Raw genomic sequence first — 15,242 nt, 5'->3', positions numbered from 1 at the left:
AACTTTGAAATTGTTTTAAGATTCAATGAAAGCAAAACTATTTTAAGAAAGAAATTACTTTTATAATTAATTTACAGTAATATTTAGATCTCCATATTGAAAAATAAAATTGAATAATTACGAAACAATAGTTCAAACATTTTTTTTAAGGAATAGTTATAAGATTTAACAATTAGATATACTATATATAAAAAAAAAATTGGCTTAAAATACATGATTTTAGGATGACTTTTTCATTATTTATTTTACTCTTCAATTAAACTATTTTATTTATTCTTTTATCTAAAATATCGTTATAATTTACACATATTAACACAATAAAAAAGAGTAGAGAGACGAACACGTGAGTGTCTATCTTTTTGCTAGTAATTATAACAATAATATAAAATAAAATAAATAGCTAGGAATTAAAAAAAAAAAAAAAAAGGAATTTAATGATCTCATTCTATGGCTCTTATATTTCATATGCTATATATATGTAGTGCCTGACCCTCCCTCCAAGATGTGTTTGGAAAAACAATGGCTCTCAAAATATGGTCAAATGAACAAATTAAAGGAGCTCTTTCTTCACCCTTTTCTCTATCTCTTTTCTTCCTTTTAAGCACTACTAGAAAAATCAATTTTAGAGAGGGTAGCAATCCGTCACTAAACTACCATAATTCCCTCACTAACGAATTTAGTGAGGGATTTAGTGACGACCGGTAATCCCTTAAGAATATTGGCCTTGCTAAATTTTTGTGAGGGATTTTGGTTTCCGTCCCTAATTGACACGGATACAATCCGTCCCTAATCATATAAATCCGTCACTAAATATGAACCAGAAATATGTTAAACCATGGACAAATCCGTCAGTAATTAGTGAGGGATTCTTGTTCCCTCTCTAATTGTGAGGGACTATTCCATCAATTTTTACCAATATTTCCGTCAGTAATTAATGACGGATTGGTTTTCCCTCTCAAATTGTGAAGGCATATATCACTAATTGTGATGAACCTGAATTCCCTCACTAATTGAAACAGAAATTTGCATCACTGATGTAATGTTCAATTTCCTACCAGATTTCATTAATTAATTATATTCATATTTTAACTGCATTTACTATATTAAACCATATTGAACATGTTGGTAATTATAAATATACAATAAAAAACACTTGATAAATTGTCTTCATACCCATCAGAGACATTCATCATCATAGAAGTCATAAGGAAAATGTCAATAAGTTTACAACCATTGTTCCATCTCTCAAAATACATGAAGAGTCACAAGGAAACTCTCAAAATAAGTTTCATAAGAAACGCTTAAAACATTTTTAATGGTACTAGAAGTAGCACATTAGCTAAGTTTGCAACCAAGCTATCAAAATAACCATATATTATACATATTATATATCGATATATCAAGTAGATGGAGGTGGAGGTGGATGTAAATGACCTTGAGAAACCATTTCCATCAATTTAGTCATTTGCTCCCTAAGAAAACGTGAATCTTCCTGCGATGCACGAATCAACTCCTCATGAGCCTTCAATTTCTCTTTAAGTGATGCATTTTCAGCCCTCATTTGTTCAAATTCAGATTGTAAGATGCCGTCAGATCTGGAAGATCTAGACGACTTATATTTCCCTGCTTCCGGGCCCAAACCATATATACGACCCTTCTTATTTACTCCTCCAACAACATCTAAGAAGATAATGTTGTCACTTTCATGTGTAGAAACATCATCCCCTAGTGCCTCCTCATGTGAATCCCTCTCAATAATCCTTTTTTCAAACTCATCCTGCAAAATAATAATATCAAAATAATATTTTATTAACAAGTAATAATTTCATACTTCATTCAGTCAACATAAACAAATTTTTTTTAAAAAAATATATTGAATACATGAATAATTCCAAGTAAGTAGAAGGCACGTGGGATTTGATTTGGAAACTCAAGGTTCCACCTAGAGTCAAAAATCTGTTATGGCGTATTTGTAGGAATTGCCTTCCGACACGTAAAAGGTTGCGGGATAAGGGAGTTGACTGCACTATTGTTTGTGCATTATATAACATGCAGGAAGAGGACAGCATGCTAAAAACTTATACTGTGTTCACTGCTTGCCTATATCAGTTTCCAGAAGCATCAAACAAACTAACATTATGATATATCTTTTTGTCAAGACAATTAATTATTTTTCTCAATCTGCTTCTAAAACATACACTTACAGACTGCTACATATGTGCTTAACAATTAGCATCAGTGTAGAACCTCCATAAAAATAGCATCAGTGTATAACTAGTTCCCAACAACTAGCATCAGTGAACAATTATTTCAGTGCAGAACTATTAAAACAATTAAAAATAGCATACACTTACAGCAATATCCTTTGCTTTTGCGGAAACCCACTTGCTTGGATCACCTTTCAATTTGTGTGTGTATTCAAATATTTCCCAAGATGTTGGAGTAACTTCTGGAGATGTTTTCTAAACACAAAACGGATCAATCAATGTTAATTGAAATTAAAATGCTTAACCTAACAAATACAATTAAACTCAAATTCAATTACTTACTATTCTCTTAGAAATCTCAAATGTTGGAATCGATCCTCCAGTGTGAAGTGGAGCATCAGAAGATTTTCTGTTTTTGCTATTAGTTTGTGCCTTGCTTTTCCATTCATCCTCACTCCATTTTGCATCCAATTTCTTACGCATTTCAACTGGAATCCAATCACCATCATCCTCCCCTTTTCTGACCCTATACATTGCACTTGAGTATAACTGAGAGGCTTTATGGTCAAATGACTTCTTAATCTCTCCATCAAGTTCAGGTAGCCACTTAAACTTCCTCTACAATATAAAAAATATAGGTTAATAATAGAATAAAGCAATATATTGAGAATAATCTACATGAAAAAAAATAAATATAACTAGTAAGATACGTAAATATTCATGAATACTTTCATACATTAAACTCTCTAAACCACATTGCAATCACACTATGTCTCCCGTTTTTTTTTTCTTCAGCCTTTAGTTCTCCATACGTTGTCCAACATCCATCAAACTTTTGCTTCATAATTTTTGTTATCGCACGTGTAGGCGCAATAGGAGGGTCAAACCTATTAAAACAATATTGAAGAAATTGTAAGATACGAGTATGATATATTTAAAATTAAAGGACAAAAAGTAATAAAAGCATACGTGCTCTCAGGTCCTGGACGAATCCAAATACGCTCATCAAGAGGGTCCTCACTCATGTTTGGAGATGAATCCATATCATTTGATGATACATGTGGATCAGCAGCAGATGCATTAGATGATGAAATTTGTGGCAAGCTTGTTGATTGAGAAATGGGAGGGCTAGGAGTAGAGTGGGGAACTTGTGTATTTGTTGTTGTATGAGATGTGGAAGGATTTGTTGCTTGCCCAACAATAGAGTGTGATGGAGTAGTGGCAGCCATACCTCTCCCAAATGAAAGTGTGGTACCCCTAACCCCTCTACCTCTACTGATACCTCTACCAGTACCTCTTCCTCCACCCGCCACAGTATCATTTCCTGCCATCTATATATACATATAAAAAACATATATTTGATTAACACATAAAAATCTGGACACATCTAAAAAACATATAACGCAGATGGCAGATCAAAATAATAGAAGCACAAATCAACATTTACCGGTGTGTTTAACTCTTGAATTAACTCTTAAAATTGCAACGTATGATTGATCGTAGAGAAACACAGACTTTGGAAGATATATTTCAACATGTTAAGATAATATTAATTGTATGTCAAAATGAATCAAACATATAGGTGTGTTTAAATTAAAAGGTTTGTCTAGGATAGACTTTCTAAACAATGGTCTAAATGTAAATTTTTATTCACTTTGAGTAAAAATAAAATAAAATTAATAATAATAAAAAGGAAGAAAAGATCGCACACTAACATTTGCTTGAAAGTTGGACTAAGAAAAAACATAAAATGTCTTTAGTGAATAACAACTCAAATGGAGCTTTACCAATTGGCCAAAACACACCAGCCTGAGATTTCTCACTCATAATACAACACCACCACACACTTGACACAATAAAAAACAATTAACTTTAATCTTTCAAGGAGGAGCCATCACACATTTTCCATGACAATAAGCCGAACACAACAAATCCAGATTAGTGAATCATCAAGATGTGTTATACCAATCTGGAAAAACAAATTAAACATGACAATAACAATGTTGCATTTCAATGTTGGATTGCACAGATATGCAGCAGCACCCCCATTATATTCACACCACGATACAAAATCACAACAGCAAGATGCTCCAGGGTATAATTAGAAAAAGCTCATGCATAACTTTATCACTGCGTGTAGCTAGCTCGTGCAAATAGAAGGAGACAAATTAAGAATTGTGCAGCACATGAAATTATAAAGGCAACATATGCTCTACCATGATGCTAAAAATACTCTCTTTTTTCTTATACTTTGTGACAACAGCCTATCATCACATGAACTATGAAAGTAACCATTGTGTTATCGTTTGTAAAAGACATTCTATCTAATTATGAGTGAAAAATGAGACACATTTATAAGGCATCATGACTATATATGCAACAAAGTCCCATAATTCTCAAGGACAAAATCCACTTATTTCTAAAACTCTGCAGAATAATAGAAGAATAAAGTTTCAAACTTTGCAAACCCCTTTCATGAGACAAAAGTTTCTTATTCAATAGTGGACAAAACAGATCAAAAAAAGGAATGGAAAATAAGTTTCTTATTCAATAGTGGACAAAACAGATCAAAACAGATCCATAATGTGGATTTAACTCCACAAGTTTTCTTATAAAATTGAAAAATAAGTTAATGTACCCTCACAGTCAATAAGTTGGGAAACTGGACTGCTATAGCAACCTTCTAAAGCTATAGACAGAGTTGAATTTAGCTTTATCTTTTGTAAAGCATTAAAAATAAAAATTTATGAACCTGGTAGTGTCTTGTACAACCAATATTGAACAAAATCAAAAGATAAATAATCTCAGTCTTCAACAACAATCATTCAAAATACAAAATTAAAAATTAAAAATTAATAACAAACAAAATAAGGAAGGGCTTCGATTTACCTTACCTGTTTCAGAGCAACTTCACTTTTGGATTCAGAAATGTGAGTGAGTTCACTGTAAAACCCCACAAAACCCAAATCAGATTATGATAAAATATAAAATAAATAAATAAATAAATAAATAAACTCTGATATTTACAAAGAGATTACCGTGAGTTTTGAGAGAAGGTCAGATTTGAGGGAACGATTTTGGAAGAAGGTAGGAGATTTGATTTTCAGAGTAAGGTTCGATTTTGGGACTGAGAATCGATTTGAGGTTTGATTTTGGGACCAAAATTCGATTTGAGGTTCGATTTGGTGAAGTATCAGTGTAGATTTAGGTTTGATTTGAGGATTTGAGGAAGAATCAGTGTAGAGGAAGGAATTGAGGATTTGAGGATTTGAGAATCGATTGGAAGCTGTTTGGAGTGCATTTTGGAGTTCATAAGCTCTTTGAGGAAGGAGTTATGAGTTTAGAGGAAAAATTTGGGGGAAAATTTGGTTTTAGGGTTTGTGAAAAAAAAAAAGGGGGAATGTTTTAGTATAGAGGAGGGAAAGCCAAAACGTGAAATAATTAGGGGGGATGATTCAGTTCTGGCGCTAATATCAATAAATTATTTGTGAGGGATTAATTTCCTCACCAACCATATAATTGATATTAGTGATGGTTTTAGTGAGGGAATCATTAGAGAAGGATTATTTCCATGTCAAAATCCGTGACTAACGTTTAACTCATCAATTTTGTGAGGGATTTAGTGACGGATATTTTGTCAGGGATTTTTTGTAAGGGATGTTTAAACCATTCCCTCACTAATAATTGGCAATTCAACTTTTTGTGTTTAATACCGAAATCCGTCCCTAAATCCGTCACAATTAGTTACGGAAATTTGTCCCTCTCTAAAATCCCTCTCTAATTTGCGTTTTTCTAGTAGTGAAGTGTGCTGATTGTGTTTAAGTTTGCAATTAGAAAATCCAAAACCAATACAAATCAGCCTCCGTCTCCACCGAAACTACCCATCATCGGTAATCTTCATCAGCTAGGCACACTTCCATACCGTTCTCTTCGAGACCTATCACGCAAATATGGAAACATAATGATGTTGCAATTGGGACAAAGACAAACTTTAGTGATTTCATCGGCAGATGTAGCCATGGAAATCATGAATACTCATGATCTAGCTTTTTCAAACCGAGCCCAAACTACAGCTTCAAAAATCTTATTCTACGCAGGAACGGATGTTGGTTTTACACATTATGGAGAAAATTGGAGACAAAAAAGAAAAATATGTGTCCTAGAACTTTTGAGCATGAAAAGTGTCCAATCATTTCATCAAATTAGAAAAGATGTAGTTGAGGAATTGGTGAGTAAACTCCAAGAGGATGATGGCAAGCTTGGCTTTCGGCTCTCCAATAATAATATCAAAGGAATTCTAGGGGTACTTTTCTCTCCTTTATCTTCTTAAATTTTTTTCCGCACCCGCATATATATATAATCACACATAATTAATACTTGGTTTTGAAGTGGGTTGGAGAAATTATTATTAATATTTAATAACTATGACACTAAAGAGTTCGCAAGTCTTAAAAATATCGAAATTGTTACGTCGAACGTCATGATCGGGATATGAATCAACCCCAACTCATCCACTTGTATGTGTGAATTTTCGATAACGATTGTTATTTCGTCTATCTACAAAAATAAACTATGACACTAACAATGATTTTTAATCGTGTGGAATTTAAACCTGTTGTTTATGGTTACACCATATTTTGTTACTATTAAACTTTTTTTTTGAGGGATTGTTACTATTAAACTGACATCTCTTGAATATGATAGAATATATATATTATTAAAAGAAGAAGAAGAATATATGCTATCTAATTTTTTTTAATTATAAGGCGCAGATTAAAAACGTGATATAGGATAAGACCTTACATAAATCTCTACTCAAGATCTATGATCTATCTATCATATTTATCCTTATGCAACTTTGTTATCCTATAATATGTCTATTGAGTTTTCCAAATGGCATATTAATTACATGGTTAGGAGATTATAGATGTGTTTATTACTACCTTTAATAATTTTATTTCATCTTTTTGCAAGTACTACGATCATGCATCGAAATGTTTCATCAAAGAAAAATTAATTCTCCACTATTTTTAGAACATGTTTGTGGGAGGAACCGACACAACCGCAACAACATTAGAATGGGCAGTTTCAGAGCTCGTGAAACATCCTTCCATAATGAAGAAAGCACAAGAAGAAGTAAGAAGAGTTGTAGGCAATAAATCAAAAGTAGAAGAAAATGACATCAATCAAATGCGCTATCTAAAGTGTGTAGTGAAAGAAACTATGAGATTACATCCAGCTACTCCTCTTTTGGTTCCTCGAGAAACAATATCTAGCGTGAAACTAAAAGGATACGACATTCCTGCAAAAACAATGGTATATTTTAATGCATGGACAATACAAAGAGACCCTAAATATTGGGAAAACCCTGAAGAGTTCAAGCCAGAGAGATTTGAACATAACCAAGTTGATTTTAAAGGTCAACATTTTCAGTTGATTCCATTTGGTTTTGGGAGAAGGGGGTGTCCTGGATATAATTTTGCAACAGCTGTTGTTGAATATGTGATTGCTAACCTTCTTTATTGGTTCGATTGGAAACTACCTGAAACAAATGCAGGTGAGCAAGATATAGATATGAGTGAGATATTTGGAATGGCTCTCACAAAGAAAGAACCACTTCAACTCAAACCAATATCATTTTTATTTTAACTTACTTCCTGTTAACACCAAAAATGAAATATTTGGTCGAACTCATGATTATGTTTTCGACAAGGCAGACGAGTTATTTCGACATGCTGCAAAGTGCAAAGGGATTTCGACCAATAACAAACAGACTTTGACACGCCGTGTTTTCGACAAAGTGATTTAATGTATATTTCATGCACATGGTTAATGATTGATTTTTGTGGGAGAAGCCTTGGTGAAAGAAAGAAATTCTTGGCATAGACATTGTGTGGAGCGTGACTTAGCAAATACTTTCTTATGCAAGCCAATGTCTACACTTTATTACTATGGACTTGAATACTTTAACGTGGACATGGTGTAGCAACAATAACAAGGCAAAGTCGAACATGCGGTGACAAACAAGACTGAAGTGCTTTGAAGATTATTTCCTAGTGTCTTAGTGCATGGAAATTATTTCCTAGTGTCTTAGGAAGTTATAGGAAGTTATTTCTACTTTTAATATAGACCGTAGGATTTAGTGGTAGTTTTCTCTACAAGGTCTATATATAGCAGTTTGTAATAATAACAATGGGTTGGTTTCTTGATTTCTAAAACTCTGCAACACCCACGCCATGGGAGCAAACGGGTTCAGGAGTGTATGGATTGATAGATTCCAACCACCCTCTACATTCCTGCAATTTAATGTAATTGTTCTCGTTTTACTTTCCTTTTTCTTTTGCATTTCTTTTCATCTTTATTCTATTTCTTTTTCTTTTTAACATGCTCACTTGAGCAATTTTCTATCATGTTGTCATGAGACAACTTGTTATTAAAAGATGTTGGATGCATTTCTGACATTAGTGTTCCTAAAGAATGGATGAAGTGTTGATTGTCTTAAACTGCGAGGCTTGAACGATTCCCCTTTAAAAATACATTTGTCACGATCGATATCGATGAACATTTGAAGTTTACGTTACCAAAAATCGGTGTAAACACTTCCCAAGTGTTTCGTGGTCAAAGTGATATATTATATATTGTTGTAACTTCAATTATCTTATCTTTGTAAGGTCAAAGTTGTCTTGTGTGCTGGATGCATAAGAGTTATATGAAGTGGTATTCTCCATGTTATAAAATTAATAAAAAAATCTTATGTTTAGGTATGTGGTTATTGGTTTCATTAGTGTAGAAATTAAGTGGATTTTACACCAATTTTCAATGCTGGTATTGGACAGTTTTGAATTACATGTTTAAATTCAATTGAAAATAAATATTTGTTTTTAACATCGATTTAACAAACCACTTTGTATCGCAAGAATGTATGTCGGGATTATGTAATTAATAACCGGCTTCAAACCTTTTGTATATATTTTTGAGAAAGAGAAATGCTTGTTATCGCGAATGTAGGTGTCACGAACTTCTCGGAAGTGACGTATTGCCAACGTATCAATTGCAAGTTGCAAGTTAGTTTCTCATCTCTCTCAAACTTGACCGTCTTACATGTACTCTGAAACTTCTCAACTATAATATCGATGCTTATAAACATCTATCATCTGCCACACGATGATTCTGAAGCATCTATCATTACGAATTAAAATTGGGGCTTCTTCAATCTGCTTTTGTATTAGAATGTGGATGGTGTCTAGGAATTTCTCATGATTTTTTATTGGAAAATATGATTGTGTCTCCAATAGAAGCACGTCACTATCAAACCCAGAGTAGTATTGTTTGTCTTCTTGTGACCACGTGTAGAAACGAACAAATAAATTCAAGGATAGAGAGAATGTAACAGATCATTCTATTAGAAGCAAAGGAATTTTGAATAACTACTCGACGAAATTATCCATTTGAGGCAATATCTCAACATTTTTTTATCAAGTTTCTCAAGAGCTAAACTGATGTGTTGGCACTTCTTCATCAATGGCTCTCTCATTTCTCTCCTATATAAGGACATGAGAAATTGAAGAAACAAACTAGACTTCTATCAATTAACAAGTTTCATTACTCTGTCAAAGTATATATCATACAAACACTTAGATAAATTCTTACAAACTTTTATATCTTAGAATTTCTTAAGTATCAGAAGTCATTTGAACTTGAACTTCTTACACCTCTGATTGTATATCAATTGTAAACCACGATCTCTTCTATTTGTTAAACTTTGATTGTACAAGTATCTTCCTTGTGTGAATGAGAAAAGGAAGTATTTTACTTGTGTGTTTGAGCAAATTGTAATTTGGGAGATTATAGTGAAAATCCCTTGGAAGTGCAAGTTGATAGGACTACTCTCGATATGTGAGAGGAACCAATATAATTTGCTTGTGTAGATTCTTTCTCTCTTATCTCTGTGTTTAATTTAATTTCGCTGTATAACTCTATTTCAGACTCTGGTAAGAACTCTGCTTTTGATGAGACTTGAACTATTTTTATAAACACTTAAAAAAAAATTGAAAAAAACAACACATTTCAACCCCCTTCTTGTGTTTTTCTCATTTTCACGCTCTTCCTAAAAGGACAATTATAGTGCCATGTATTCGAACCTTTAACGAACTTTTTCCTAAAAGCGCTATTATAGAGCCTTCATGTTGCACCAGTGCTTTTTTTAAAATACATTGTTAAAGCATGTTTTTGGCGTAGTGAAGCTAGATCATGAGATCTCATGATTTCCATTGTTACATATGCTGATGAAAACACTAGAGTTGGCGTTTGTCTTTGTCCAACGTGCAAGAATATTATGTCGCTTCAACCCCCTTCATGTGTTTTTCTTATTTTCACACTCTTCCTAAAAGGACAATTATAGTGCCATGTATTCGAACCTTTAACGAACTTTTTCCTAAAAACGCTATTATAGAGCCTTCATGTTGCACCAGTGCTTTTTTAAAATACATTGTTAAAGCATGTTTTTGGCGTAGTGAAGCTAGATCATGAGATCTCATGATTTCCATTGTTACATCTGCTGATGAAAACACTAGAGTTGGCGTTTGTCTTTGTCCAAAGTGCAAGAATATTATGTCGCCATATATGATTGATACGTCTCGAAGAGAACAATGTGGGAATGTGCCTAGCGGATGAAGATTACCAATGATCAGTAATTTTAGTGTAAATTGAAGCTAATTAAGATTATTTTTAGATTTTCTAATTGCAATCTTAAACATAATTGACACACTTACAAGAAAGTTAAAAGATAGAGAAAATAGAGACGAAAAAACTCCTTTAATTTGTTTATGTGGCTATAATTTGTGAGCCATTGCTTTTCAAGACACATCTTGGAGTGAAAGATACACGCAACGTATTTGTATACTCCCTCCGTTCCTTTTATAGTTGTTATTTTTAAGGGAAAATTACTTGAGGTCTATTAAAATAATACTGACATCCCCTCTAGTTTTAAAACTTACACTAAACTCCCTTAAGTTTTCATCAAATTGACAAACACCTCCCTTCACTATTAACGCTGTCAATTTTCTGTCAATTTTAGTTTTTTTAGGAAATTTTCCGTTAACTTTTAACGGGATTCTTGAATTGGGAAAAGATAAACCTTCTTCTTTGTTGTTTCTTTAAACTTTTGCAACGATTTTGAAATTTCCAGGGTTAATACACACTGCCTTTAATTACTCACCTCCTTACTGGTTTATGAGTGGGTCTTTTGGCTGTCTTTATCGGTTCTCCAATTAATGTAGTAGGTTCCCCAACTTATTCCTTCTTATGTTCTTTACCTGCAGTATGCACTTGAGTTTTAGATGAACATTTGATAGTAATGACAGACATGTCCATAGTGAAATGAGACAGACTTGTGTCCTTAATGTTAACAATGTTGGTGTTGGTATTGATGAAAAAATAAGATGAATACAGTGTTCTCCCACAATCATTTGATTGTTTTTCAAGATTTTGTTCAATGAGGTGTTATACCTTAATTTTGGACCTAAAAATACTAACTCAATTCCTCTTTTCTTGCATTATAAGTCATTTGAACTATCTCTGATCAATTGCATCTTTCCCTGCATTTTATTCCAATGTTATTTGCAAAATTCACATGCAAGGGCATTTTAGTCATTTCCTATGTCAAAGTTTCTCTCAGTCTTTCAAAATTTTGTTTAAGACCTTTCAAATAGGTTTGAATAAGTCTTTGTTTCATTCTATGTCAAAATCCAGTTCAAAATTGCATTTGAAGTCATTTTGAGTCAGTTTTGCCCCTAGGGGCATTTTAGTCTTTTCATGTGGTGAAACCCTGTTTAAATCCTAAAAATTGTCTCTGAGTCTTTTAATTTTGCTCGTATGAGTCTTTGATTCAATTTCTGTTAAAAAATCCATTTTAAATTTTGCATCTGAGTCATTTACAGTCGTTTTAGCCCCAGGGGCATTTTGGTCATTTCACACGAAATTTCGGCAGAGAGGTACTTTAAAGTACCTCATTTAGGCCATTGGTTCGTTTTAGTCCGTTTTGTCAATTTTAATTGTTTCACTTTACGTTTATTTCCAAATTACGTTTTTTACCAATTTTATTAGTAATTACTTTTAAGTCCTTTTTGTCATTTTTTTTAGTCCTTTATTTTTAGTCATTTGCAATTTAGTCCAAAAGTTTGTTAAGTCCAGTGCCATGTGTCAGATTTTTATTAGTCCAGTCAGTTACAGTCCTAGTCCACATGGCAGCTCCTGATTGGTCCAGCACTTACACTTGTCACTATAAAATCCAGTCACCACAGACCCAGTCAACACTACTATTCATTTTTCCACTTTCCCATTCACTTTCTGCCACGTCACCCAACCCTCTAACAACTTTCTCTCTCTCTTTTCTCCCTCTCCACCGTAACAACCCATTCCACCACCACTCCACCACCCTAACTAACAAAAACCGCCCCAAACAACCACCACCTTCATCACAAAATCTCCAAAAAATTCATCCCGAAGCCATTTTCGTCCCCTTGTTCCACAACAATCACGCAACAATCAGCATCAACGTTTGCTATTACCAATCCAGAGTCAAAAAGTACCAGATTTTCATCAAGTACCATACAAAACCGAATCACAGTGATGAAATCTGTGAAACGGTCCATATCTCAACAAATTTCGCAATAACAGTCTCAAACTGTGAAAAAGACGTGAAAGGAAGGTGCAAGAACGAACGAATCAAACAAGAAGGAGAAACTAGATCAAGCTTCGTCCTCCAAGGTGCTCTGTTTCGAAGCTCAGGTGCGTTTGCTTTTCCTCTTGCATCATCACGTGTCATAGTGTTTATTGTTCATCCTTGCAAACGAAATTTCGAACCTAAAGATGTAGATCTAGGTCTTTCCACGTTTGATTTGTTGTTTCTAGGCTCGGATCTGAGAAGAGGTGGAGGAGAGGAGTCTTTTGGTGTGAAAATTTTTGAAAAAAAATAAAAAAATCATTCCGGTACGGCGGCGCTCCGGCCAACCACCGTACCGGAAAGAACTCCGGCCATCGTACCACCTTCTTCTCCGATCTGCTCATTCTAGAGAGAAGGGAGAGCTTTTGGTAAGTTAGAGAGAGAAACTGCAAAAGAGAATGAGGATTTTCTCTTGTGTTTCACTTATATACCCCATGCCTTATTCTGTGTGTGCGCGTGCGTTTGTTTTCCATGTGCCATCGTGTGTTGTGGCCTCTGGATCCTGGATCTGACCCATGTGGATCAATCCAACGATCCTAGGGTATTCTGGTGATCCATTTCATGTGATGTATGGGCCTGGACTGAGTTTTTCTATTGAATCTCGTTTATCCCTTCATTTTCTCGTTGTTTACACCACGTTGCATACTCTTTACACCCCCTGCGTGACAAGATTTCATAAAAAAATTCCAAATATTTTCCTATGAACTCTTGATAATTTTCCTAGTGTTTTTTATAATATTTTTGCATAATAACATTTGATAAAAAATATGTGTAGTTTTTTTCCCTATTCTTGTTAAAAATTGATGATTTTCTTGCACTTTTTAAGTCTAAAAGTCCCTTAAAAATCCCTCAAAAAATTCTAAAGATTTTCATATATGTTTCTTGTTATTTTTGTAACATTTTTATGCATTTTGCTTACTGAAATTTTACTAAAAAAATATTATCACATTTTTCTTGCATTATTTCTTGTTTTCATGTGAAAAATCTTATGAAAATTGCCAAGTCCCATTGCAAGCTCTTGATGATTGTTTGTGGTACATGTTACTTGAAGTTTGTGAGTTTATTGTTACTGTTTGTGCCTGAGATTGCTGCATGAGTGTGAATATTGTTTAGTTACTTAGCTTACAAGTTACTTGTGTAAATAAATAATGCAAGTATGCTTAAGTTTGCTTTCCAAAATGTCAAGTTAATCATGTTGCCTTGACTCCCATTCCAAAATCTGATTCTAAAACCTTTAAAAGTATGTTGGAATGTGAGAATTATAGGTCATATGGCCCTTGCATTTTATGAGTAAATTTTAGTCATGTTTTGCACTCATTTTGCCTTTATTTTGGGTTGTTTCCTATGCTTTGTGCTATATTGTTTTTCTTGCTTTATTCCTTTTGATATTACCATGTGTTACTAACCATTTCATTTCATGTCTCATACATTTCATAAGTATCTCCATTCCATCCCATATTCATCTCTATTTCTTTCTTGCAATTGAATTTGTATCAAAAATTAGAATGTAAACACTTAGGAATTCTTGTAATATTTTACTTTCATGCTTTTAATTTTCTTGGCAAAGAGGCCATAGAATGTATCTAGGGTATGATGTAATAAGGACAATGGACTCTAATAATGTACACCGACACAAGCACCGACACACGCACACACATCACTATAGTATATAGTTAGAATATGCATGTTTAGATGTATGTCTAGGATTGTATGTTTAGATGAATGTTTAAGCTTTAAACTTAGAAAAATCAATTTCCAAAAAATATGAACAACATCACTCAAACCTTTTTCTAAATAAACCTTGGGATCAAAATCCCATTGAATTTTCCTTTTCATTTTCTTAATCAAATTCCAAATGAAAATAATCATACTTTGACCATATTTCGCAAATAACTAATCCCACCTCACCTTTTCTAAATCTCATGCCCTTGAGGCCTCTTTCTATTCTTCAAATTCCATTTTCAAACTTAAAATCAACCAACAAAAACAAAAACATTTTTGGAAGAGAACTACGGTGGATTTGATCCCTTAAACGGGTACGTAAGCAAGGAACAAAATTCCTTCAATTCAACTAAAATAAAAATTCAAACACATTCTTCTCCCTCCAATTCTTCATTTAGTAACTTTTAGGTGTAAATAACATTTTCAAATAGCATTTAAAAATAAAGCGCGCGCGTAGAAATTAAAGACGGTTCCTATAGGTTACTATAGTCGTTATGGGTGCCTAACACCTTCCCGTAGCGAAAACAACTCCCGGACCTCGATTCTCAAGGGTTTTGCTTACTTTTTCCCTTCCCAAGAAAAAATAAGAT

The 15,242-nt window shown here is 33.5% G+C and overlaps 2 protein-coding genes across 3 annotated transcripts; one reads left to right on the top strand and one right to left on the bottom strand.

Annotated features, from left to right (window-relative positions):
• Positions 1–1,153: 1,153 nt before the first annotated feature.
• LOC146901665 (uncharacterized) lies at positions 1,154–5,703 on the bottom strand. Of its 2 annotated transcripts, none has more exons than XM_085738264.1 (7): positions 5,246–5,703; positions 5,097–5,150; positions 3,177–3,538; positions 2,944–3,094; positions 2,550–2,825; positions 2,355–2,462; positions 1,154–1,777 (listed from the first exon to the last, which is right to left on the bottom strand). In XM_085738264.1, exons 3-7 carry the CDS (start codon positions 3,536–3,538, stop codon positions 1,400–1,402), a joined length of 1,275 nt encoding a protein of 424 aa, XP_085594390.1. In that variant the 5' UTR covers positions 5,097–5,150; positions 5,246–5,703; the 3' UTR covers positions 1,154–1,399. The 2 variants fall into 2 exon arrangements, with proteins under 2 accessions (XP_085594390.1, XP_085594389.1); XM_085738263.1 differs by having other exon boundaries at positions 5,102–5,150.
• A 301-nt stretch (positions 5,704–6,004) lies between these two features.
• On the top strand, positions 6,005–8,520 carry LOC146901664 (cytochrome P450 71A1-like). Its single transcript, XM_085738265.1, has 2 exons — positions 6,005–6,510; positions 7,242–8,520. The coding sequence occupies exons 1-2, from the start codon at positions 6,169–6,171 to the stop codon at positions 7,854–7,856; spliced, it is 957 nt and encodes a 318-aa protein (XP_085594391.1). The 5' UTR covers positions 6,005–6,168; the 3' UTR covers positions 7,857–8,520.
• Positions 8,521–15,242: the final 6,722 nt, after the last annotated feature.

Source organism: Medicago sativa, chromosome 8 (genome assembly GCF_051527215.1).
Source record: "Medicago sativa cultivar Bolivia chromosome 8, Bolivia_mono, whole genome shotgun sequence".
Classification (NCBI taxonomy): Eukaryota; Viridiplantae; Streptophyta; class Magnoliopsida; order Fabales; family Fabaceae; genus Medicago; species Medicago sativa.
Note: the sequence above shows the minus strand (reverse complement) of the source record. Positions and strands in the feature narration are given on the sequence as shown.

Excerpts from the sequence above, each read along its gene's own strand:
- LOC146901665 (XM_085738264.1), bottom strand. The coding sequence starts at position 3,538 with ATGGCAGGAAATGATACTGTGGCGGGTGGAGGAAGAGGTACTGGTAGA. Across the intron at positions 2,826-2,943 it reads TGTGGTTTAGAGAGTTTAAT|AGGAAGTTTAAGTGGCTACC; the intron begins GTATGAAAGTAT and ends TTTATATTGTAG. Across the intron at positions 2,463-2,549 it reads TTGAGATTTCTAAGAGAATA|AAAACATCTCCAGAAGTTAC; the intron begins GTAAGTAATTGA and ends TTTTGTGTTTAG.
- LOC146901664 (XM_085738265.1), top strand. The coding sequence starts at position 6,169 with ATGATGTTGCAATTGGGACAAAGACAAACTTTAGTGATTTCATCGGCA. Across the intron at positions 6,511-7,241 it reads ATATCAAAGGAATTCTAGGG|AACATGTTTGTGGGAGGAAC; the intron begins GTACTTTTCTCT and ends CACTATTTTTAG.